The sequence below is a fragment of the Periplaneta americana genome, chromosome 3 (genome assembly GCF_040183065.1).
Source record: "Periplaneta americana isolate PAMFEO1 chromosome 3, P.americana_PAMFEO1_priV1, whole genome shotgun sequence".
In the NCBI taxonomy this organism is placed as follows: Eukaryota; Metazoa; Arthropoda; class Insecta; order Blattodea; family Blattidae; genus Periplaneta; species Periplaneta americana.
This window is the reverse complement of record NC_091119.1, coordinates 39066395-39093334: the sequence shown is the minus strand read 5'-3', so window position 1 is coordinate 39093334 and position 26940 is coordinate 39066395. Positions and strand designations below refer to the sequence as shown.

General features: G+C 36.3%; 1 protein-coding gene across 3 annotated transcripts in view; it reads right to left on the bottom strand.

Moving 5' to 3' along the window:
* sona (sol narae) overlaps positions 1–26940 on the bottom strand; it is a 516598-nt gene that overhangs the window by 347463 nt on the left and 142195 nt on the right. For all 3 annotated transcript variants that reach the window (XM_069820352.1, XM_069820353.1, XM_069820354.1), the window contains exon 2: positions 22223–22373. In XM_069820352.1, the coding sequence (XP_069676453.1) occupies positions 22223–22297 (75 nt within the window). In that variant the 5' untranslated portion in view covers positions 22298–22373. The remainder of the gene's footprint in view (positions 1–22222; positions 22374–26940) is intronic.

Sequence of the window (26940 nt, the reverse complement as noted above, 5' to 3'; positions counted from 1 at the left end):
ATATGAATATTAAATTATAATTGTATAATTTCAGTCTAAAACTTATCAATGTATATTAATACAGGATTAATTTTCTGTTTTATTACCAGGCTTCGGTTCTGGGCACAGAAACACATAAATGAGGTGTACAGAGAAATAAAAATATTTCATTTCCACACAACTACCATATTTTTACTTATAACTTTCGACTCAGTCATTTCCGGACCAGGGTTCCTTATCTCAACTTGATAAATGTGCCCTTCCCCATCATCCCTGAAAGTTAGTAATACCAGCTCGGAAACACCCTGTATATATAAATCATAAAAATAATCAAATGGATTGAGCTTCTGGTTAACTTATTCTTTGTAATTCAAAAGGGGTTTAATGAAGTTTTACAATGAATTTATCATCTCATCGACTCTTAAGAGAGACTCTAATTGGAAAGGACGTTGAACAAGGAGTTACAATTAACACCTCCTCGTCTTTGAACAGTGTCTCTAGTTGAAAGGGACGTTGAATAAAGCATTACTGATGGTAGTGATATAACATGAGTTTTTCTGTACACTTCGTATAATAATGTTTGCTGACGAGGAGACACGTGTTGCCAGGAAATACACTCGGCTACTTGAAGTAGCAGTTTCGAGTCCATTAGTTGGCACATTTTCACTGCCGCTCGGCCTTGATCATCTGCTGTTGCTGCAGGTTACCTTTGCACTTTCAATTAGCATACTGATGAGATGACCGCTAGCCTTCGCGGATCAAGATGTTCTGCCTATCAGAATATGGAATGAGGAGATGCACTTTCTACTGTGCTTTCCAGCGATCGAGGACAGACTCTGTGCCAGTCTAGGATCCAATGTAATTACGACACTCTTTAACCCTTCAATTCCTGTGCATCACCTCTAACATTTTGTAAAATACCGCACTTTCTCGAATATCCCGCGCCCTCGAATAAGCCGCGCACCCCACTTTTCAAAGAGAAAAAAATAAAAATAGCAAACACAGATTACAAAAATAAAATTTTCGACAAATGTATTCAAGATAAATTAAAAAAAATTAAACTCAAATACAGTTCAGTTAACAAATTTCTTCCTGGAACAGGACGCATTTTACGCATGTGAGTTGTCTTGCTTAACCTAGAATACTAATCATCAGTAAAATTTACTCCTATATTTTTCAACCACCACTAAAATATTAAGAGAGTATTTTACTCGTATGATTACTTTCTTGTTTCTTTTATGTGGATAAGAAATATGAGCATGATATATTGTGTGATTTAAGATTCAAACATCAATTTATGCAGTATTTACTGTATTGCTGAAGCACATAATCTCTGTAAATTTGAACTTGAAATTCAGAAAGAAGAATATTACAATGGACATTCAAAGTAATCAGGACTCTCGAGTAAAGTGAAATCGTGCGAAGTGAGTAAAATTTACTCATGGATAGTGTTCTGGGGTTAATCGATCGTTTATACGATATCCTGTAACATTAACAGCACACGTCAGTAAATTAACTATATTTTGTATGATACTACATGATTTCCATTGTTTAATAACAGTTCCTTCTTTTTTCTCCAGTCTTTGATGAAAATTTAGGGACTGTAACACGATTTCCACGTTCCTCCACATCATTGATAATTTTAAATTTTTCGCTTCAAGTAAACGATCGCAATCTCATATCTTTAGTGGTACTCATTTTCAGAACTGAAAATATAAGACGCATAAACTACACACATATCACACTTCAACTTGATTCTGACACATCCTATTGTTAATCTAAACGCCATTTAACAAATTTAACAATTGAAATATTTACATGAGAAGATAATGCTTGCAACCTTAGGGTTGTGAGGGAAGAAAATCGTGCAATGTTGCCAATTTCATTTCGGATAAGCCGCGCACCCGTATTTTTTACTTTTATTATATTTCGGAAAAGTGCGCGGGATATTCGAGAAAATGCGGTATCTTTGCAGATGCGCTGGCCTGTTAGTATTGTGAACAGAAAATTGAAGACGAATGGACGACTGGGAGGCACTCTAAAATGGTTCAAAATAAAATTCCAACTATACATCAAGGATTCATTGTGCTCTGTTGAATTTTGTTTACTGCAGGGCTGCGAGTCCTTAGTAGGAGAGAATACGGTTTAGCGTCATCAATTTTGATAATACCGTTTCCGATGGTAGTTAATTATGAAAAATGAAGTATACTTACTTACGGCTTTTAACGAACCCGAAGGTTCACTGCCGCCCTCACATAAGTCCGCCATTTGTCCCTATCCTGAGCAAGATTATTCCAGTCTCTATAATCATACCACATCTCCCTCAAATTCATTTAAATATTATCCTCCCATATACGTCTCGGTCTCTCCAAAGGTCTTTTCCCTCCGGTCTCCCATTTCTGGATTCGCCCATACGTGCTACATGCCTGCCCATCTCAAACGTCTGGATTTAATGTTCCTAATTATGTCAGGTGAAGAATATAATGCGACAAGTTCTGCGTTGTGTAACTTTCTCCATTCTACTATAACTTCATCTCACTTAACCCCAAATATTTTCCTAAGAACCTTAATCTCAAACACCCTTAACTTCTGTCCCTCTCTCAAAGTGGTCCAAGTTTCACAACCATACAGAATAACCGGTAATATAACCCTTTTATAAATTCTAACTTTCAGTTTTTTTTTTTTTTGAGAGCAGACTGGATGTCAAAATCTTCTCAACCGAATAATAACAGGCATTTCTCATTTTTATTCTGTGTTTAATTTTCTCCCGAGTCTCAGTTATATTTGTTAGTGTTGCTCCAAGATATTTTAATTTTTCCACCTCTTCAAAGGACAAATTTACAATATTTGTATTTCTGTTTCGTACAATATTCTGGTCACGAGACATAATCATATACTTTGTCTTTTCGGGTTTTACTTCCAAACCTATTTCTTTACTTGCTTCAAGTAAAATTTCCGTGTTTTCCCTAATCGTTTGCGAATTTTTTCCTAACATATTCACGTCATCCACATAGACAAGCAGCTGATGTAACCCGTTCAATTCTAAATCCTCTCTATTATCCTGGACTTTCCTAAGTTAAAGAGTGAAGGGGATAGTGCATCTCCTTGTTTTAGCCCGCAGTGATTTGGAAAAGCATCAGATAGAAACTGGCCTATACGAACTCTGCTGTAAGTTTCACTGAGACACATTTTAATTAATCGAACTAGTTTCTTGGGAAAACTAAATTGAGTAAGAATATCATATAAAACTTCTCTGTTTACCGAGTCATATGTCTTTTTGAAATCTATGAATAAATGATGTACTGTACCCTTATACTCTCATTTTTTTCTCCAATATCTGTCGAATACAGAAAATCTGTTCGCCTAAAATCACACTGATGATTCCCATAGTGATTTATTTTGGAAATAGCGAGTTCCTTTGAAAATAAAGAAAAACTGGGAAGTCTGTGAAAAAGAATTCTGTTCCTAATACAGGACTTTAGGCAAACTTTCTTATCCAGTTCATGCTCGCTTCAAAATTTGGAGATAGGATAGAGGGTCCACAACAGTGGTGTATTGCGAAAGCTGGTGGCGCATCTGTGGACAGTAGAAGTGCCCTTAGCAGTAAGGAAATAAAACAGGCGCACTGATAATAATAACAAGTTGCAACTAGTAAGCACTGTTATTATTATTTTAATCAATATGAAGATAGGTGGGGGGAAGGAGTGGATAGTGTATATTGCATAACACCGCGCGAAAGATATCTAAAATATTTTATTAAAAAAAAAAAAAACAAATTTTCTGAACTCACCGGGATTTAAACCTGGGTCTCTGACGCGATCCTCCAACCGACTCGATATGACTTAGAAATTTGCCAAAATAGAGACATACGATTACTGAATGAAATGAAGCAAAAGTAGGAAAATGTAAGGTATGTGAATAAAGGTGTCGAGAAAAAGAAAGAAGAAAAAGGAAGAAGAAAGTGAAAAAAGTTGAACGAGAAGAAAGTAAGCGAAAGAGACGGAAAAGGAAGAAAGAGCAGACCTGGTCATATACAATACAAATATTAATCTGAACAGGTTATCAACCCACTTATCCAGCTACCTAACCACCTCCGTAATTAAATTAATTGCGCCAATTAACTTTGAACCAGTTCTGTCTAATTAGAGTCAGTAACTACAAATAAAACAATGTAGCTAGACACGTCTGAGTATGGCCACTATCGTGTGCCCTGTCTGGTCCAGCAGACATCCGCTCTTCCGTCAATCATTCACACGTCCCCAAAGCTTTTAGCCTTTTAATTCTTCACAGCGTGCTATTTACAATGCATTGCGGAGATAGGAAAGAAAATGATATACAGTAAAATCCCTCGTATCCGGCACCCAAATAACCGGCAGTACCAAAATAACGGCACTTTTGACTAGGCCAAAAAAATAGTCATTCATGCGAAAGGAAAGAGTCGGACGAAGATGTGAGTGGTTTTCACGAATCGCACATGCCACATATTATGTTTACTCTTTACATTGTTCACGCATGAAAACATAGACAAAAAAACCTGTTACGTCCCTGGAGTATATCGGGTAGCATCGGTAAGCCGTCACTTGGACTTGCAAACAATGCGCAGAGACGATATCTTTAAATTTACCACTTGAACTCGCCCATTTCGAAGGGGTGTTGGACGAGTCTAAATAGGAAAGTGTGAAATTCTCTGTTCCTACAGTGCGCAAAAATGTCATTCGAGTGATAGATAGTATCATGGCTATTACCACTAAGCACTGCTGTTGCACATTGGATTCCACGAAACGCAAGCGAATTATTCTTACGCTCAAATCATCCAGTGCTACTTCATCCTCTTCATAGTTGCGACGTTGGCTACACTGCACTTCACGTCACATGACTCACATGACCGCCATTTAAAATTGTCATGAGGTTAACGAAAACTTTTAATATTTTTACGCTATTATATATTACAAAAATTATAACTAATGAATATACATTACCGTACTCAGTACTAAAAATAAGCATTGTACATATTTCAAAACTTTATTTTTAAATATCTATAAGAAAACTACTAAATTTCAACATGGAAAAAAATGTTTGTGCAATTTACATAACCTGTAAACGTATTTTCCAATTATCCAGGAAAATCAGTTATCCGGCACTGGCTTTGTCCCACAGTTGCCGGATACAAGGAATTCTATTGTATAACATTTCTCTATGTAGGTCTATGTATGTATGGCTTCCTGTCGAGGAGATTTGGGACTGTGGAAAAGAATCTATATGAGCTCCAAGGCGGTAGATCATTTGTCACGCTTCGTCACCAATCCATTCAAGGAAACTAGAAAAATTCTGAACGGAGAAAGTAGAAAATTAACATAATCTGATATGTACCACATTGAAAAACACCATCCAAAGTATTGTTTAACCCTCCTGCTACCTGGGGGGGGGTGGAATAGGATTACCCACTGATGATTTTTGAGTATTTTTTTCCATTTTTGTCCATATTTATTTTTTAAATTCATTCTATTTGTCTGTTATATGCCTACCAACATTTTGAAATAAGAATAACATAAATAATTCATCTACTTTAAGCAGGAGTTAGCTTTATTCATGTGGGGTGATCTTGTTACACCCCCTTGGTAGTCTGTGCCATGGAAATCCGAGGATATTTAATTCAATCTCTAGCTTAATTATCTTCATTTATGAGTTTGTCCTGGTTACAAATTATTTTCTTTCGTGTTATTTATGTCATTATCCAATCAATAGGAAAACTTATCAGATTACCAGGAAACAATTGGCATTCATACATTCCTCTCTGTAGATTAAAAACTCAAAAAAGTTTCACATCCAGGGTTCAAGAATTAAAACAGAAAATCAGCATCCCGAATTTAAAAGAAAACTTACAAATTAAACCAAACCCTTTAACTCTATTAAATATGGAATATAATTTAAATTTAACAGAAGAAATACTGAAATCAAAAGTAAACACTGAAATATTGAAATAATTGTCTTTAGAGACAATTAATATTAGGTACCCTCCACAAAACTGGCTTCATTTATACACCGACGGATCCTTGATCTCCAGAGAACAAGGTGCAGGTGCAGGTGTTACGTGCTGTCTCTTCTCACTTTATAGATCCTTTGGATATAGAACAACAAGTTTTGATGGAGAAATCATTGCAATAAGTGAAAGTCTCAGGAATCTTCTATGCCACATCAATAAATATAAAAATGCAGTTATGTTTTCAGATTCCAAAACAGCTATTCTACCAATAGTCTATAGACACATATCTTCATCTCAAACATCATAAATAAATAAAATGCTCTCTCAATTAATAACACTCAATAAAATAATTGCATTCCAATGGAATCCTGAGAAACGAGAATGCGGATGCTTTAGCAAAGAAAGGCAGCACTGCTACTTACAGACCTGTTACTAAATCTCCGTATTACTCTGTGAAAAGATTTATTAAATCTACATAATTAGACTTCAACAAACAAAATTTGATAACACAATCTGAAGGGAAAAAGTGTAACTCTCTGCATCATAATTCACAGTTAATTCCCGATTTACCACGCAAATCGTCTGTAGCTGCATTTAGATTGGCATCAGGCCATGACTGTTTGGCCAAGCATCTGTATAGAATTGGAATATATCAGTACCCTAGCTCTCCATTGTGCAATTCAAATCAAGAAATTGATTCGGAACATCTCAAAACCTTTGCTTCAGTGGCTGACCATGACAATATCTTTGAAAAATATTGGAGTGCAAGAGGTTAAATGACTTCATTGTCAAACGCCTGGCATTAGAAAACAACAAAAACATATTGTTATTTATATTGTTATGACCTTTGGTTTCCAATTTTTTTTATTCCTGTGTGTTACACTTATTCTATAAGCGATTTTGTTAGAAATAATGTTATTAGTCCACCCTTTTCTTCGAGATGACCATTGTAGGTGGTGTTCGAATATTTGAATTTCAACAAAGGACTCAATTTTGTTTTATTGGATTTACGTTTTTATTTATTTACTTTTAGAAGTTTTTATAGATTTTTTAAAATAATTTTATTTTATTATAAACAAATCTTTTGAAGATGTTCATGGTCGTATAGATTGTATTCCAATATTTAAATTTCAAGAAATAACTGAAATTATTTCCAATTTATGTTATAGTATTGTGATATTCATAGCTTATATCTATCTTGTCCACTATGACAAAACTATATAGCTTAAGGAGTTTGTATTGAAATGGAAGTGAGGCAAGTTTAAATTTACTGTATGTACTGCTATGTTATCTTGCAGTGTTACCAATAACATACCTAAAGTTTTTTTTTCAAATTTTGGTATACGTTTTCAACAATATGGAATGAGACTTTTGTACCAGCCTGTATTAAAAAAAATTATAATAAATAAATATTAAAAATTCTTAACAAAGATTGGTGTATGATTTTAAAACACCCCCCCCCCCCACCTTGGCACTAGTAAGTTGTAATAAACCTTGGTAGCAGGAGGTCAACAGTAGCATAGCAGGACGATCTTAGCCAGGACGGAGTGAGGGATGAGAGACGTATGTCGCTATCCTCACTAGTCAAGGGAACCTAGCTCTTAGACTGAGCGAAGGTCGTGTAAGCTCGTCCAGAAGTCTCCAAGGCGTCATGCGAAAGCAAAGGCATTCATATGTGAACGCATTCAGAAAAAAATGTCGAAACTTACGATGGGGAAAATTATTTCTGTTCCTGGCCCATTTCTTTTAGGGATCAGCTAGACATTTCTCTTGGCGTCTTGAAAAAACTATGGAATACTACAGGCAGGATGAGTTATCTCAATTCAGGAGATTGGTAAATGAGATATACGTGATTAATGAATCGATCCATTATGAGAGCGTATTGTGGGAATTTGTAGATATTCTAACCAAGGTTATGCACGCATATACATGTATTGTGTATATCGTAAAAATCACAAAAACAAAATAGAGATTTCGTTTATTCTTTATTTTGATGTGTTATATATTTATCTATCCCTCCCTTACATAGCGATCTGGTGTGTATCCCTTATCATGTGGTGACATTGCTGAAAACGTCCATAATTTATTAGAGAAAAACTGTTGCTGATTGTGAGTTTTAATGTTGGTTCACAGTCCACAGTGAGAACAGAATAGACGAAAAACTTCAAACACTGAAAGAATTACAGACAATGGTAGTAGTGGCTGTGAAATCGGTCTAATAATGACAAGCGACTCACTACGGTGAAATAGAATTTTAATCTATAATAGCAGTAAAAGCATAAAAGCATTAACATATAAGTGCTTTAAATATATATAATTATACGAGGCTGAGTGAAAAAATAACCTTAATACTGTAAATAAAAAATGAGACTCACATAGTAGATCGTAGTGCTACACATATAGGCCTATATAACTTCTGTATAACAGGAACACGTAAGCTTACATTGAACGTAGTGGCGACTATGTTGAAAAGTGATGAAGTGTTTGTAGCCTTATTGCACATGTTCAGTTAATAAAACAATTTTATTAAGGTTCTTTTTGACTCTCCCTCGTATATATATATATATATATATATATATATATATATATATATATATATATATATAGGGTGATTCACGAGAATTTACCGTCCTTTACGGAGTTTATTTCCGAAGACATTCTGAGCAAGAAATGTCATATAAACATGTGCCCTAATCTCAATATTTACAGAGTTACGTTTCGTTATTGGAGCGCATTGCTGTGAACGCGTGATCTTGGTCAGCGTGCAGCCAGCGCGAGCGCGACGGAAATCAAAGATAGCCGTATGCAGTTACGTAGCGCGACGAGTGCCGTTCACAAGCGTGCGGCCAAGTGTACTCAAGCGGACGGCGACATTTTTTAAAATGTGTTGTAAACTCTCCAAGACTAATGCAAAATTGAACTGCAAATAATTAAGTCGGTGGAAGTGGTGTGATTTGTAATTTGTTGTGATAAGTGAGTAAGAAGAATGTAATTTTCTAGTTAAAAATAGAAAAAAGATGTCTCTACGAAGCAACTAAGGAGTTCACAGCAGATTTTTAGCTTCATAATACTTGCCAATTAAAGAAATGATACTTCTGAATGGTTCATTCTCTATTTGTATTATTCTTTTACCTTCAAACTAAAGAAAAAACGTATTTTACAAACAACTTTAAATTACTGTAACTCTGAAAATATTGAGAATAGGAACTATGTTTGTAAGACTTTTTTTGCTCAAAATATCTTCAGAAATAAGCTCCCTAAAGGACGGTAAATCCTTGTGAATCACCCTGTATATATACACACAGAGTTATTCAGAAGAAGTTATCGCCACTTACGGAGTTTATTTCTGAAGGCATTCTAAGCAAAAAATTTTATATAAACAAGGGTCCTATTCTCAATATTTTGAGAGTTGTACTAATTTGAAATTGCTTGTAAAATACCGTATTTCTTTAGTTTTAAGGGTTAAAGAATATTACAAATAGAGAATGAACTATTCAGAAGTATCATTTCTTTAATTAGCTAGTATTCTGAAGCCAAAAAATGTGTTGTTAATTCCTTAGTTGCTTTGTACAGATTTTTTAAACTAAAAATTGCGTTATTGTTACGCACTTATCACAACAATTATTGTTACATATAACATGACTTCTAGCAAGTTTTTTTTTTTTACAGTTCAATTTTACATCATTAATGTACAGTTTTCAAAATATTTTCACTCATTTCCATTCTCTGTATAGGCTACGTATAGTTAAATAGATACAAATAACGGAATCTATTTAAGAAAACAAAAAGAAAGTTAATATTGGAAACAGTCGATGATTGTAACTTGTTGCCAAGTAACGAACGCGTGCATTTGTTTCGTGTCTGAAACCAATAAACAAAAGATAGGAGTGAACACGAAGTATCACTGCGCATGCGTGTTGACATAAACAGTACTGATTGTTGTTTATGATAAACTTATAACGGGACCTAGCCTTTCTCATTGCACGAATGAAGGTTCACCTCAATCATTGAACTGTAGGACACGCGTCAACGATGAAACTATTTTATAATGTACAGAAAATTTACGTGCCTGTTTCTCGAACGCCGGTAGTTTATAAAGGGGGTGAAAATGAATTTGCTGTTCCGGTCGCGCCCCTTTTTATTATTTTGTTTTATTTTATCTTCTTGTATTAAGCTTTAATTTCTAATTGCATTTAATTGCATGTCTATTATTTTGTGGTACATAGTACTTATTATTTTGAGTTTCTCATTGTAAATGTGCGACGACACTGCTTCTGCGTTTCTTTTGGGAAAAAGGCTGAGTGAAAAATCAGCAGCTGAAATATGTCGAGTCTAAAGTGAAGGGGTAGTCAGCAGTAGCAAACTGGTTTAATGGGGAAGGTACACCACTGATCTGCAAAAAATGTAGGGAAAATCATTTTTGTGCGAGATCATGCGTATTTGCTTGGTTTCCGCACAAAACCAATCCGCGTTAAGTCTAAAATTCCACATTCAGTATTCCCAACCTAACACACATAACATTTTCCCTCTTCTTACCGCTTAAGTGACATATTGATTTTACTGCTTTAGGCTTTTAACATATTATTTTTAGAGACGTTCAATATAGTAATAATTATAAATTGGAAACTTACCACTGCAATTTCACCTAAATTGCACTGTTAATTATTGTTTTTAAATATTTGCAAAAATTAAGTAAACTCTACAACTCCACTAACGTTACTGCATTCGTGATGCAAGTAACATTAAGGAAGCCGTGAAAAAATCAACAAACTTGCCGATGTTATTACTGCAATATGTTATATAAATAATATTGTTAAAATATTAAAATGAAAAATAAATCATTACATAACCTTACCGTTTGTTTTAAGTTCGCATTTATAGACTGGGGTGAAAAAAAGACAGACGTATATCACGGCCTGCTGGAGTATAGTAAACACAGAAAACATTTTAAAGCAACAATGTTGAAGATAGATATTTTTGTTTTACAAATTTGCCGTTATTGAACAGAAACCAAGATGGAGATTTCATTGCAACTAATTAGAAATTCCTCTTTCAGGTATGTAATAAACGATCTTTGCACAAAATAATGTACGATACACGAGCGGTATGTTTTCTTTCAATTCTCAGAAATTAAAGAAGCTCAACTACGTTTCGCTTTTTCAAACTTTTCCTCGAACATGAAAACTTCAACATACCGCTCTTGTAACGCATTATTACTATTTTATATCTCACCTACTATAAAAGTTAAATTCATGCTTTATATATACACTAATTACACTTTACAGAACACTATTCAGAGTATTAAATTAGCTAATAATTACCTGTAAAAATAATATCAAATTTGCATAATTTTTTTTACAATCTTAAAGCATTTACATACACAATATACAATTGATTAAATATCTGCATGATTCTTTTACTGGAATGTTTCAAAGATCTAATTAACCAAATTTTAATGCAAGGAAAAACTGTCAAAACTCTAAACGTACAGAAAGATCTTAGGAGTAAGTTTATTTCATTTTCTGTGACATGTGAAACAATTACTTCCTTGAATTTGTGGTTGTTTAGGAATATAGAATAATGTATTCTGAAAATAGAAGCATACTCTTTAATGTATAAACACTTGTATAAACTCTCACGTTCTGTGTTTGAAATAATATAAATATTGACAAATAGTGTAATAATAATTAAGTGCTGCAGTTACCGTTGTATTTGTTGTAGCTTGAAAAAATTGTGTTCAGTTTATGCTTTCAGAATTACATAATATCGTATTCTAATTAAGAAAGCTTGGCAAGAATAGAATTTTAATATGTGTGTTTAGCTACAGTTTGTATAAAACTACTATGATTATTCCACCATGCATCATTCTGATATACAAATAAATGGATTATACGTCAGAACCACCTGCATGAGCCGCCATAGTGCACCGTGGCAGTGAACTGCTTCTGCAGCATAAATACAAACAACTTGTAACTATTACTCGACCGAGGTGAGTGAAGCCGCGGGCGTAATGTGAACTATTGCGGTGACGTATTACGAACGCAGGAGCAGTACAAATGGCGCTCGGGACTGCAGGACTACTCCACTGGCTTCGGTCGAGTAATACCACAGTCTAGTACATACAGTCACGAAGCTTGGGATAATTTTTTGCATTTCTCGCGGTAGTTGCTAGCCGCTTAGAGCGCTGTGAGTACTAGGAACAATAGACTGTGCCACTGCCATCGTGATCTAACACATGCCGTAAGGCAGACCATGTGACTCGCTTAACCCGATCACGAAGGGTGGCGTTTCAACCATATAAATTGGTTGAAATGCATAAAGAGTAACAATATATTTCTCTAAAATGTAGTGTAATTGCATTAATAAAATTTAAAACAATGATTATGAGAGACTTCACTCGCGAGTTAAGGTGTAATATTATTTTTGGTGTGAAAATTACTTTGTTCGTATGCGTAATACCTGCCTTTAATTCGATTAAATATTACGACGACGATGATTCTTTGACGATGATAAGACTAGGCCTATGATGCTATGACGATTATTATGAGACGGTGATGATTTTATGATTATCATTGGATCATGATGATTCAATGACGATTATGACGAAGCAATGATCCTATGACGAAGATGATGCGACGATGATATGACAACGATGACGCGACAAATCTATGACGATGAGACTATTTTCTGACGATATTATGATGCGACAATGATTTTATAACGATTATGATGGGACGATGATTGACGATTATATAAGATGATGTTTCTATGATTATTATAATGAGACTATGAAATTCTATTACGATTATGATAAGACGATGTTGGTTGTGTGACCATTATGATGAAACGACTATTCAATGACGATTATGAGACAACGATGATTCTATGGTGATTATGATGAGGCGATGATGATTCTATGACGATTATGAAGAGACAAGGATGATTCGGTGACGATTTTGATGAAACGATTACGATTCAATGAAGATGATGATACGATGATTCTTTTTTTAAATAATAATTTATTTATTTAATCTGACAGGATTAAGGCCATAAGGCCTTCTATTCCATCCTACCAGATAGCACATATACTTACTTACTGGCTTTTAAGGAACCTGGAGGTTCATTGCCGCCCTCACATAAGCCCGCGATTGGTCCCTATCCTGAGCAAGATTAATCCATTCTCTATCATCATATCCCACCTCCCTCAAATCCATTTTAATATTATCTTCCCATCTACGTCTCGGCCTCCCTAAAGGTCTTTTTCCCTCTGGCCTCCCAACTAACACTCTATATGCATTTCTGGATTCGCCCATACGTGCTACATGTCCTGCCCATCTCAAACGTCTGGATTTAATGTTCCTAATTATGTCAGGTGAAGAATACAATGCATGCAGTTCTGTGTTGTGTAACTTTCTCCATTCTCCTGTAACTTCATCCCTCTTAGCCCCAAACATTTTCCTAAGAAGCTTATTCTCAAACACCCTTAACCTATGTTCCTCTCTCAAAGTGAGAGTCCAAGTTTCACAACCATACAGAACAACCGGTAATATAACTATTTTATAAATTCTCACTTTCAGATTTTTCGACAGCAGACTAGATGACAAAAGCTTCTCAACCGAATAATAACAGGCATTTCCCATATTTATTCTGTGTTTAATTTCCTCCCGAGTAACCTAACCAGATAGCACATATAAATGCAGAAAAGAAATACAAACACTGATGAAAATAATACAACGACTATACGACTATAATGCGAAAACGATGACGATCATGTGATAATAATAAAAGTGCAGTGGTGTAATAAATACGACGCAGGAAACTGAAGTGTCTGGAAAAACCCTATCCCAAAACTTTCTTATCCATTCCAAAATCACAATATCTGGGCGGAATTAAATTCCTGTCTCGTCGATAAGACGATGTCATCCAACTGATCTAGGTTTCGACCCGCCGGAATTGTATACTTGGCCCGATGTTACAGATTAGCCTACAGCATATATTTCGGCAAAATAAGTGTTGGACAAGGGAACAAGACTTCATAATTATATACGGAAATAACACCTAGTATTAATTTATTCAAAAATGTGCGCGCCAGTCTCCGAATGCCAGAGCGGGGACATACTGGGTTTCTTTTTTAAGTGAAAGGTGAGAAATAATTAACAAGTCGAAGTGACAGCGGAAGAAGTGATGTGATACATTATCGTGTTATGTCTGCGATCTTTTTGCGGCTTATCTAATGCGTCCACAGATCCTGGCACGTTTTCACTCCGACGCCCGTGGCTACGTTCAGGTTCACTAGGTTAACGCAACCAATTTCCGTCCGAGTTAAATTGCGAGTGGGAGTGTCTGGGGTAACTTGAGTCGTAGGAAAGTCTTAAGCATGCCATTAAGCACCTGTGAGAACTTTTCGCAAACGTAATTCCTTCTCTAAGTCGTTTTAGCTAGTCTTTCCTAAATAAAAATTAGGGACACAAACATTACTGACAATTTTATTGCACTATTATTTTCACCTATCAATGTACATATTAAACAGTAGTACTTTATATATATATATATATATAGCGCATCTGGCCGCGAAACCAGGTGAGGGCAAGTTATCTTCTTGAGATTTTTTCCGGGGTTTTCCCTCAACCCAATATGAGCAAATGCTGGGTAACTTTCGGTGCTGGATCCCGGACTCATTTCACCGGCATTATCACCTTCATCTCATTCAGGCGCTAAATAACCTGAAATGTTGATAAAGCGTCGTAAAATAATCTACTAATATATATTTTAACAGAACCACCTTGATTCATGCGTAAAAGGAATTACAAGACTTACCAAAATCATCACAAAACAAGTTGAAAAACAGTATAAATTCCATATAAAAGAAAAGTTAACTCGTTGGAACCTAGGAACCAATCATATTGATGTAGTTACTAGAGCTCGGAAGTCGATGACCTAAAATAAATATGACCTATAAAATGACCTCAAATTTCTGAAAATATGACATTACAATTAAAAAAAAAATGACCATGATTATAACGGTAATGCATAAACAAAAATAGTATACTTTCATCGATGGAAAATACATTGTCACCGAAATCAGTCACTAAGGGTGCTATTCATAGACATTTCGCTAGCCCGTGCTATGAGCGTGCTAAACTAGCCCTGGCTATCGACTAGTTACTTGTACGGGATTCATATCATATCATATCATATCATATCATATCATATCATATCATATCATATCATATCATATCATATCATATCATATCATATATCATATCATATCATATCATATCATATCATATCATATCATATCATATCGCTAACACTGGTTTATGAATACGAAAAACTTTAGTTCGCTGATCATCCACCGGAAGCCCGCGCTAAGAATGTCCTTATTGTCGCAAAAAGCTTTGTGTGCTTTGTTTACCTTTCGAAATTTTTATGTTTTCACTTGTGAGATACAACGTGCTGACTGCGGGCACTGCGGCTGCAGTATTTATTCTGTTGCGTTGAATGGGGGGGGGGGGGAAGCACGTAAAACATGTGATTAGGAGTCAAGGCTAATGCAACCATCAAGAACATTCCTGTATGACGCAATCGAATTGCATAAGCAATCTGCAGTAGATTCTCGAATATAGACTACGACTACAACGTAAAAAAATCCATTCATAAGGAGAAAAGGGCAAAAATGCAACAAAAAGTGGAACATTTCCTAAAAAAAATTACCATTAGACAATAAAAGACCGAAAAATGCAAAATAATGCAAAATAAAAGTAGTCTATATTGGTGCGTGTTGAAGTGAAACGAGTTTATATTGCATCCTGCATTGTCTGTGATGTCTCAGAAAAAAAAGATGATCTTTCATCAACTTTCGAGCCCTAGTAATTACTAACCTAATATAAACTTAACGTAAACTGAACTAACACGAACTACTTACACAAAAGATTTCAGCCCCTCTTATCAGAAAACACAGAGACCTTTACGTGATTTATCACCAGAGCCATCAGATGTTACCACACTTGAGGGGCTACAGTACTTTACCGCTTAAGGATTTTAGCACATATCTTGCGATTAGTTTTTCATAAAGAATAAGAGGACGTTTGCAATGTCTTGGTTTCCTCTCTCATGTTTGAACATTGCAAATTATTAGTCGGTACTTTGAACATATTCGTTTTTTTTAATATATTTTGTTTCATTTATTTATATACGTATATTTTTGTGAACATTTATTCATATTAATAACAAGAAAAGTTACCTATACTCATTACTATGCGTAAGTTCGCAAGATATGTGCCTGACATCCTTATGCAGCTAAAGCGTAAATCCGAAGAGAGAAGAGGAAGTAAGAAGAAAGGCATCGAACATATGTAAAGAAAGAGGAAGATTGAACAAACGAAAAGGAGCTTCATTTCTAAGAAACTCGGCAAACATGAACCGAACATAAGGCCTTTACAGTTTTCAATGAACTCGTTTATTTTAGTTTACATGCTTAACTTCCAAGTACTGTTGGGATGCCTATAGAGTACGGCGAAGTTTGTAGTATCTTGACATCCCCTCACATGTTCGAACATTGCACGACACTAACTGCTGCTACTACTACTACTACTACTACTACTACTACTACTACTACTACTACTACTACTAATACTACTAATACTACTGCTGCTGCTGCTGCTGCTAGCTAATAATACTAAATATCAATTCATCACGTCTCCGAAACTATTCTTAAAGTCTAGATTTTGCCTGTTTCAGTTTTTCAGTGATATTTCTTCACATGTAGCCTATAGCAATTATGTCGATGTGAAGGATATGTGCTTTCCTAGATGATGACGTTTTTTCCTTGTCATTAGAGCTGTTGTTCTGATCTCGTGCCAATACAGCTCGCTGTCATTTCTTGATACACGGCGGGTGAACTTTACAGATGCAGCCTTCATGTCACTCATTTTAAAAGATGAGAGATTTGTTATGAAAGTAAAAGTCACTCCTTTAGAGATGACACCTGAAGGCTGGGACAAGTAACATTTTCTTTGTGCCCTCCAAGGATCCTCCCATTCACATGCTAAGGGTGTAACCCTGTATTATGTGAGCATCTTGTGGCTTTTAAAAGTGAACAGCTGTGAAAGCTTTCCCTCCGAGTATCTTGAATGTAAATCAGATCTGTTTATTGCTTTATTTTACGACAGCCCTAGAACTACCGAAGTCATGTCGTTGCTGCTTATCCTGTGATCGAATATATCAGGTTCCGTAGACCTTAAAGCTTTATTCTATTTGAAGTAGTCTTTCTGGGTGGTCTAGCTCTTCTCTATGCAAATATCATCAGCTCGATGCCGGCCAAGGGCGATGCACTTTTGAGCATAAAAAGTCATAACAAAGGAACCTTCCACAAAACATGGTCATATTTACTTTTGGAAAATTTGTATACGGATAAATACTGTAAGAAAAAAGTTAATTAATAGTCAAATATTCCATTTTTAAAGTCAAATCAAACACTTTGGTGGGGAAAGAAGACATAAAAATTAACGAATTTATTTTTATTTTTGAGACACCCGGTGTGTCGGATTTTTTACTTGATTATTTAACGACGGTGTATCAATTACTCTGAGTTATTTAACGTTGATGGAATTAGTGATAGTGAGATGGTATTTGGCGAGATAAGGCCGAGGATTCGCCATATATTACCTGACATTCGCCTTAGGTTGAGGAAAACCTCGGAGAAAATTTAACCAGATAATCACCCCAACCGGGAATCGAACCCACGTCCGAGCGCAACTCCGAATCAGCAGGCAAACGCGCTACCGCCTGAGCTACGCCGGTGGTTGTCGGGGTTTCAATATAAGTATTGTTTCACAGTAAAAAATTTAAGCAGTCAAGTCATGAAGTCTAACCACTGAATTCCCAAAAAAATACTCTTTATAAGTTTTTTTTTGAAGACTTTCTGAGAAAATTTGAAGAATATGTCATAAATATAGAGGAGAAAACTTAAGAATTACAACTGACATAGTGCTTATAGCTACAACCCAAAAGAACTAAAATTGCTTGTACGAAAATTAAATGTCTATAGCCCAGAAGTAGGTCTACAAATAAATCTGAAGAGGACTAAGCTTATGACCAATAACGCAAAAAGAAAGACACTAATAAAGAACAACTTATATCTTATCTTTGTAGAACAGTTATTTCAGCAATACAAGCAACAAATAAATATAATGGAGCATCGCAGATTGGAGCAGCCTGTCAAAATTCCGGAACGTAACATTTATATTCTTAAACAAATCACAAAGTATTAGATTAAAATAACCAAATAATGGTCATTAGGTTTGTAATATTGGGCGCCGATTACACAGGTTGACTGCAGCATGGTACATGGGCCAGGGACGTCAGCTAGTACGAGAACATTGACTTGGTTCTGCGATCGATTACGCGATAAACACCTTTCGTTATGTGCAGAAGAATTATCTTACAATTATTCGTGGGTTTGAGTTTCCTCCTTTCTTTTTTTATGCTACAATGTTTCTGTAGTCTATATAATATCGCTTGTCATCTCGTAGGCTATATTTGTATTACATAATTTACATTAATGTGCCCATCATTCTCTTCAAAACTCTCACCAAATTCCGCTGCAAAAATAAGCGCCTGAGAATCTTCAACCTTCGCATTATTATTCAGCAGGTACACTGTTTACGCATGCTACGGTACTGACTGGCGAACGGAGTATTCAGCAGGTACACCGTTTACGCATGCTACAGTACTGACTGATGAACGGATAGTCAATTTGAAACCATCGTAACGCACTCTATTGGTCCCCAACATTACAATCCTAGTGATCATATGCGTTCTTCCAACTCTACTGTGTGGTTCGCAGACGTGAAGTTTAAGAAAACTATCCAGATATGTAATATGGCATAAGTTTGTCAAATAAAATGGGAAAGAAAGTCTCTGGACACATTCTGGAAGATAAAATATCCAATGAGAAGCAATTAAAAGAACAATACAAGGTGCTACGACCAAAATTTGGAGATCAGCACGACACGTGATGAGACAAAGCCCCAACAGATGAACCTATAGTCGCGACGCTGTTATTCCCGCGTGACTCCTCCTCTTTGCTTACGTCTTAAGAAGTGAAGACTCTATAAAGTCTAGTTAGGTAGCAGTGGCGGCTGATTGACTGAGGCAAGTGAGGCCGGGCCTCAGTCACTTGGCTTAACTGAAATCAAATTTTGTGTTTTTATATAATATATTAGTTATTTGAATGAAGCATATATCGCTGCAGAAGCATTTGAAAATTTTGATGTATATATAACTGTTTTGCAGTAAAATTTGTTCCTGAGGCCGGGATCGCTCGTGCCGGGTCTGGCTTGTGATGTATGTAGACCTGTTTTGCAGTAAAATTTGTTCCTGAGGCCAGAATCGTTCGTGCCGGGTCTGTCAATGCATTTCATGTCCTTTCGCGGGCTTTGAGTTTACGCTTAAAACGTTGTAGCTGAGGCACAATTCGGCTGGCCTGGTCAGGTTTCACGCGTCCCATCCATGGGCCGGCCTCAAGGGTAGAGTGGGGTGGGAATAGCAGCGGTGACTTGTTTTCCTAACTAGGCCATAAATAACAAAATTCCAGCTCTTTGGCAGGCAGAGACCCACTCTATTCTCTTCCCTTATGTCTTAGTTTATGGCATAAGCGAGGGTGTTCTACTATTGTACTTCGTAGTACAGTAGTGAATCTGGGCCAATGTTATATATTTCGGGAAAATATAAACAGAAACAAATGAGAGAAATAATGCTGGAGAAGTTAATTCATTGTTAGAGTGTCCTTTTTCGAGAAGAAATAATACTGAAAGAAAGGGAGTTTTAAATAAAGAGAGAGAGTACCGAGATACCTACGACATCGCTGATAATTTTTCTGACACATAATCTTAAAACGCGAGTTTCTATTGCATCCTGGTATGGGCAACATAAATGGTTATATGGTAATGTGAGGCAAAATAGAATTCTCTAGGCCTTGTTTGTTGCTGTCAAAGGAAAAAAATAAAAAGAAAAGAAAAGAAAGGGGAATTTCAGCACACAATATGGGTTGCTTCATCACACTGAAACAATCACTGAAACTCAGAGCATGACAGCTTATTTGGTGAGTGAAATTATTATTTTTCATTGATAGTAATAAGAACAGACTAATAATAGTAATAATAATAATAATAATAATAATAATAATAATAATACAGTAATAATGATATTAATAATATAATAACAATAATAATTAATATCATAAACAAACATTTCCTATCGGAAGCACTTAAACTATGTAGTTGCATCTGGCCTCACCGAGGATTTCGATCACCGGCCGCTACTGGTAGGTAGTATCGTTCGCCATTTTGTTCTTTCGTTGCCGAGCTACCAGACGAGGAATCTATTTGCCACACTGTTAAACATTATCATGTCGTAGCTCCTATGATAATAAATCAAACGCACTGTAATTCAGCAAATAATTGAGCGGCAAAGAACGTCCTCTGTGCTTTCTGCGAACGCCAAAGAAAGAACCAAAATGGCGAGCGATTATATTAATTATTTATCGAGCCTTAGGAAATACATAACGTCATCATCAGTGAATTACAAGACGCACACGTTTAAATGTAGCCGACCTGCAACGTGATTGACTGCCTGAAATAAGAGCGACGGGACTATACAAAGTGGTCCACACCTGTGGAGTAACGGTCAGCGCGTCTGGCCGCGAAACCAGGTGGCCCGGGTTCGAATTCCGGTCGGGACAAGTTACCTGGTTGAGGTTTTTTCCGGGGTTTTCCCTCAACCCAATACGAGCAAATGCTGGGTAACTTTCGGTGCTGGACCCCGGACTCATTTCATCGGCATTATCATCTTCATTTCATTCAGACGCTAAATAACCTAGATGTTGATACAGCGTCGTAAAATAACCCAATAAAATTAAAAAATTATACAGAGTGTGAATAGTTAGAATCATAGAATTGGCCTAAAGTAGGCAGGACGTCAGAAGAACTACTGTTGAGCTGAATTGAAAATCTTCGGCAGCTTATCATACTACAAGAAAAAAGCAGAGGAAGAATGTTTGTACTTTCTGATGAAAAGAGCGACAGTGAACATCTACTGAACTGTCGACCTGGTTGGCAAGTTGGTATAGCGCTGGCCTTCTATGCCCAAGGTTGCGGGTTCGATCCCGGGCCAGGTCGATGGCATTTAAGTGTGCTTAAATGCGACAGGCTCATGTCAGTAGATTTACTGGCATGTAAAAGAACTCCTGCGGGACAAAATTCCGGCACATCCGGCGACGCTGATATAACCTGTGCAGTTGCGAGCGTCGTTAAATAAAACACAACATTTTTTTTTTCTACTGAACTTTCCCGGGGTAGTTGAATGGGACTGCTTTCCTCAGCTTCATTTTACTCGAAAGAGTTCTTAGTCAATGTGGGATGTTAAGACAATTCTAATTATCATTGTACTGCTTCTTCGCCATTGAATGAGGTGTCGCTATGCTAGATAGATCGAATTTTTTTCAGCATTCTATACATACGCGAATGAAATTTATATTATATAACCATGAGCACTATGTTGAAGACAAGTTTCTTTGATATTTATGTTTCACGATGTCCTACGTACAATGAGCACAATTTTTGGAATTTTGTACTTCATTGCGGTTACCTCTTGATAACGAAGAAGACAGATACTATAGATTCTGTTATACTTGTCGTCTTAATGATGGAGCCCAAAGTTTGGATGTTTCAACATCTCGTATAATATGGTGCACTATTTCGATGCCATTGCTTACATGAATGGAAAAAATATATTGCTATATATATAGTGACGTAATGTTCTGATGTATACTATTCCCGGATTTTAAATAAGCTTCAGATGCAAGAATTGAAGGGTTCAGAGCCATAATGGGCCAAGCGCCATTTATGAAAAACGGAGAAAGCAAGAATTAAAGTTAAGTGAATACCATAATATAATGAAGACTGACATATCATTTAGTTTTAATGTGCATACTTTATATTACTTGCTATATGTTTAATTGAATTATGGTACTCACTTAATTTTAACCCTTGTTTTCTAAGTTTTTAATATATGGCGCTTGGCCCACTATGGCTCTGAACCTTTCAATTGTGCCTCCATAAACGTGGGTTTTATGTAACGATTTAAGACATCGCACACAACAATGACAGATGTTTGTATCGCTGAGAAACAGGATGATATGTCAGGGGAAAAGTTCATGGCTAAACATGACGTCATAATCAGGAGACTGGATGTACTCACCGTATTGGAAGGGCTGAGTGTTGCTGCCAGTTGGGAGAGCAGGAGCAGCAGGGTCGACACTGTCACAGCCGCCATGTCTGCGAGGTGCGGTGATGGTGGTGGCGAGGTCTTAGCTGCGATCTTGTGGAGACAGCGTCGGCGCGTGATCTCACTGTAAAAAATAAACAAATGTAGGTTATTATGTGGTAACAAAGTCGAGGACAGGATGATTGATATTTGATAAAGTAAGAGCTGAATTCGCTATTCATGAAAACGTTGGAGATGTTAAAATTAAGCAAAAATGATTGCCAAGAAGCTGTCATTCTAAGGCCATATTTCAGTATGGTATTAGAGTTTTTCTAATGTAAACTTATTTGACGAATAAAAATTGTGTAAAATTTGTTTAGAAGTACGAGTAGATTCGTAAGTTTCGTCGCAAATATCCGGACTCTACAATTATCAAATTATAAATAAATCTCTCAGTAGTGGTGCCAGTGGTAGTAGTGTGTTTTATTTAACGACCTTTTCATTACAGAGTTTATTCAGCGTCGAAATTCAGTCAGCAAAAATAGACAATTTTCTATGAAGCGTTGTATATCTAAGATAGGTTCCTTTTACTTGCTGTAAATCTACGACATAGGATCCACAGCTTTATTTCCCTCTCGGAAGGAAGGAAGTTATGCTAAAGATTTTATCGCTCTTTAAAATCCGATCTAAAATCCGATTTGAAAAATCAAATCAAGTATTTTTCTGTAACATTCACCGTTTTAGAAGAAATCGTTATATTTCTATGAAACATTTTGGTAACATCACGGCTGCTGCAATAACTCTAAGTAAGCGCGGCCTGCACTCCTTACCTTCCCCTCCCCCTCAATTGTATTCAGTCGGTAACATGCGACGTGCGCTGAATTGCAAGGTTTATTTTAGCAATTTTCGCTGTTATTCAATTTAAATTCATGGCTAAACGGTTTAATTTGCAAAAAAATATTCAAGACATTAACTTTTCAAATCATTTTTACCTATCTGCTTGTATAGCAATCAGCCATTTCTCTCAGGCCATTACCGCAATAGAGCGCTGCAAACATTGGGCGAAAACTATTTTTTTCCTGCTTAACGGTGCTTCATCGAAGGAAAAGAGTAATACAATTTTTTATATTTAACATGTAGAATCACCTCCTAAATTGAATCGCTTATTACTAAAAGAGGATAAAATGAAAAATACTGTTTTCGTTAGTTTCAGATTGTTCGATAATAAAAACATCGATTGGTGCTAAAATAGGACGTCTCCAGCACTTTTTCGCGTGTAGAGAGGGGACTTGAAATGTGCGTTTATTGCTAGCAAGGGAGAACTTCGGGAGTTGCCACGTTTTTTCTTTGTCCTGAAAAATAGGACTTGGCCCCTTTTAGAAATAAGCAATTCAATTTTGATGCAGAGGTTACCATCACTCTGTATATATCCGTAGCCAGATTATTTTTACCTATATGCTTTTATAGCAATCAGCCATTTTTTTCGGGCCATTACCACAATACAGCGCTGTAAACATTGGCCAAAGACTATTATTTTCCTGCTTAACGGTGCTTCATCGAAGGAAAACTGTAATAAAAATTTTGTTATATTTAATATATACAGGGACATCATTTTATTTTTGCTTCAATTTTTATTGTACCTGAGTTTTTTAATCTACTTCACTCCCACCCCTTCTACTAATGAAGTTCAACCGTCCTCCACACATATCCAAGACCGCATATACAGTCATTGTAGCCATACGGTCATAGTAAACAGTACGTTCCAAAAATATGTTCGCGTTTTCTAGTGACGTAAGGACTTTCAATATTGAATCATTTTCTCACAGTTACTGTCGCCCATTTGCCTACGTCGCATCCCGGTTTCCCCCACCTGCTTCTATTCGCCTCTCTGTAAAGGCTAGTGGCTGAGTTGTCTTAGTTCTTTTCTGAGTACATTAATTTTTGTTAGGAATTGGACGTCTACGTAATATTATACCCATACAACTACTTAAAATAAGTTAAATAAAAGGGCCTCGTTAAGTAATCAACTGTCACGTGATTTCCCCCCCCTTTCTGCGACATAATTACTTGGACGGTCAGTAGATAGCATGTCTGAGTACTTTTATCTTTTCGGATCGGCAGAAGTGAAGATTGAATTTACAATACGTAAGGTACTCTTTTATAGAGTAGGTACAGAATTATTTCAACATGAGTTACAGGTATGAAGGAAGATACTGGTAATTGGAATTAGGTACAATAATATATAGTGCAATAATATGCACATTAGATCTGAAGCCTGTATCGAAATGAACGGCCACCATTTTTAAAAATGTGTTTAAATATCCATATTTTGATTATTTTTCAATTTAACTTCATTCTCTAAATTGTACGCTAATGTGCTGTAGACAGTATAATATACACTGCATAATGAATACGTCTGAATGGATAGCTCAATTCGTGAATAAAAACACTTATTGTTAATACAGTACTGTATTTTGATTAAACAAAAACCCAATGAAAATTATCAAACTCAAAAGCGTGATATTTCTTAGTTTACGTAAATGGATGAACTACTGTACTTTTCTTCCCTCCTACACCTTGTAAAGTGATTTGTTTGTATATTACGCCAGTATCATCGAACTCAAGTCGTGGAAGGGCGTAGCAAACGGTGTTTTCGGTTCTCAACAAGGTATAGCCAGGTTTATATTAGAAATGTTAGTAAAAATAAAATGATGTCCCAGTAGAATCACCTCCTAAATTTTGGTGCAGAAATTACCATCCATTCTGTATATATCTGGAGTCATAGGCTTCATTACTGTTCTAAGAGATGTAGAATTAAATGTTCAGTGATAACATTGTGCTGTGTGACGGGGACATCAATTGCATGATGGCTGTCGAACATTGTATCAATGTCGTGAGTCAAGAATCGTCGACACAGATCTCGTTCTGAAGTCTTGATCCGCTGTGGCATTTGACCACGTGACCATGGAAGAATGGAGAAAGGAACGAACTTGTGATTCTTAATGTTAAGGTCATTACATATTTAACGTAGAAACAATTCATGCTAATTAAATATAATTGAGAAAGTAAACAATCACAATTGAAAAATGAAAACGTATTTGTCTATATTTGTCTGAGCTGTAACATTGATGTCCAAAGCTTCAGTTTTATCTCAAAGTGTTTCATCGTATCTTGAAAGATAACTGTGGAGTGAAGGTTATAAGACTGCATGGAGAAGTGTAGGTTACAAGGGTACACACGCAGCTGTTAAGATCTTAAAAGAGATAATGAAATAATGAAACTGGCTAGGGCAAAGTGTCATGACAATGAACACCAAATTTGGGTTACCAGTTCGAAAGAAAAAGTACTTTTACAGTCAATGCCTTATTTTAGTCACTTGTAAGTAAAAGTTATAAGTATGCTGTTCGCATACAATATTTTAACGCAAAATGGTACAGACTTATACTGCTTCAAAGATTTCATTTAATCTTATTATTGGCTTATATTATAAATGGCACTCGGGAGGAAATTAAACACAGAATAAATATGGGAAATGCGTGTTATTATTCGGTTGAGAAGCTCTTATCATCCAGTCTGCTGTCCAAAAATCTGAAAGTTAGAATTTATAAAACAGTTCTACTACAGGTTCTTCTGTATGGTTGTGAAACTTGGACTCTCACTCTGAGAGAGGAACATAGGTTAAGGGTGTTTGAGAATAAGGTGCTTAGGAAAATATTTGGGGCTAAGCGGGATGAAGTTACAGGAGATTGGAGAAAGTTACACAACACAGAACTTCACGCATTGTATTTTCACCTAACATAATTAGGAACTTAAAATCCAGACGTTTGAGATGGGCAGGGCATGTAGCACGTATGGGCGAATCCAGAAATGCATATAGGGTGTTAGTTGGGAGACCGGAGGGAAAAAGACCTTTAGGGAGGCCGAGACGTAGATGGGAGGATAATATTAAAATGGATTTGAGGGAGGTGGGGTGTGTTGATAGAGACTGGATTAATCTTGCACAGGATAGGGACCGATGGCGGGCTTATGTGAGGGCGGCAATGAACCTTCGGGTTCCTTAAAAGCCATTTGTAAGTAAGTAAGTATTGGCTTATATTATTTATCATTGCAACCATAATAGGACAAAAACTTAGAGAGTTATTCTTCCATTTTATTTGCTTTTTTCGCATCTTTATCGTGATTCATTGCAATTATACAGGGTGTATAAAAAATACGTGCACAAACTTCAGGCATGGGTTCCTTACACCAAACGAAGGAAAAAAGTTGATATGAACATATGTCCCATAATCCTTTGTTTCCCCGTTAGGAACTGTTCAACACATTGGTACACTAATAATGTGCCAACACACAAAACTCATAACCAATGCTCGAAATGTCCTCCTCTTGCTTCTAGACATGCATGCACTCGTCGAATCATGGACTGTCGCACCCTTTCAAATACTCCGGGATGATGTCGAATGATTTCGCAAGCTTCCATTACACGTCGATGAAGAGTTTCTTGATCCGGGATGTCTGCTCCATAAACCAATTGTTTAAGGTGCCCCCAAAGATTAAAATCCAAAGGATTGAGGTCGGGAGAACACTGGCCATTTAACTGGTCCTCCTCTGCCTATCCATCTGTCATGGTAGACACCAGTCAGTGTATCTCAAACAAGGCAACTAAAATGTGCTGGAGCCCCATCATGCATGAACCACATGTTTTGTCTTATGTT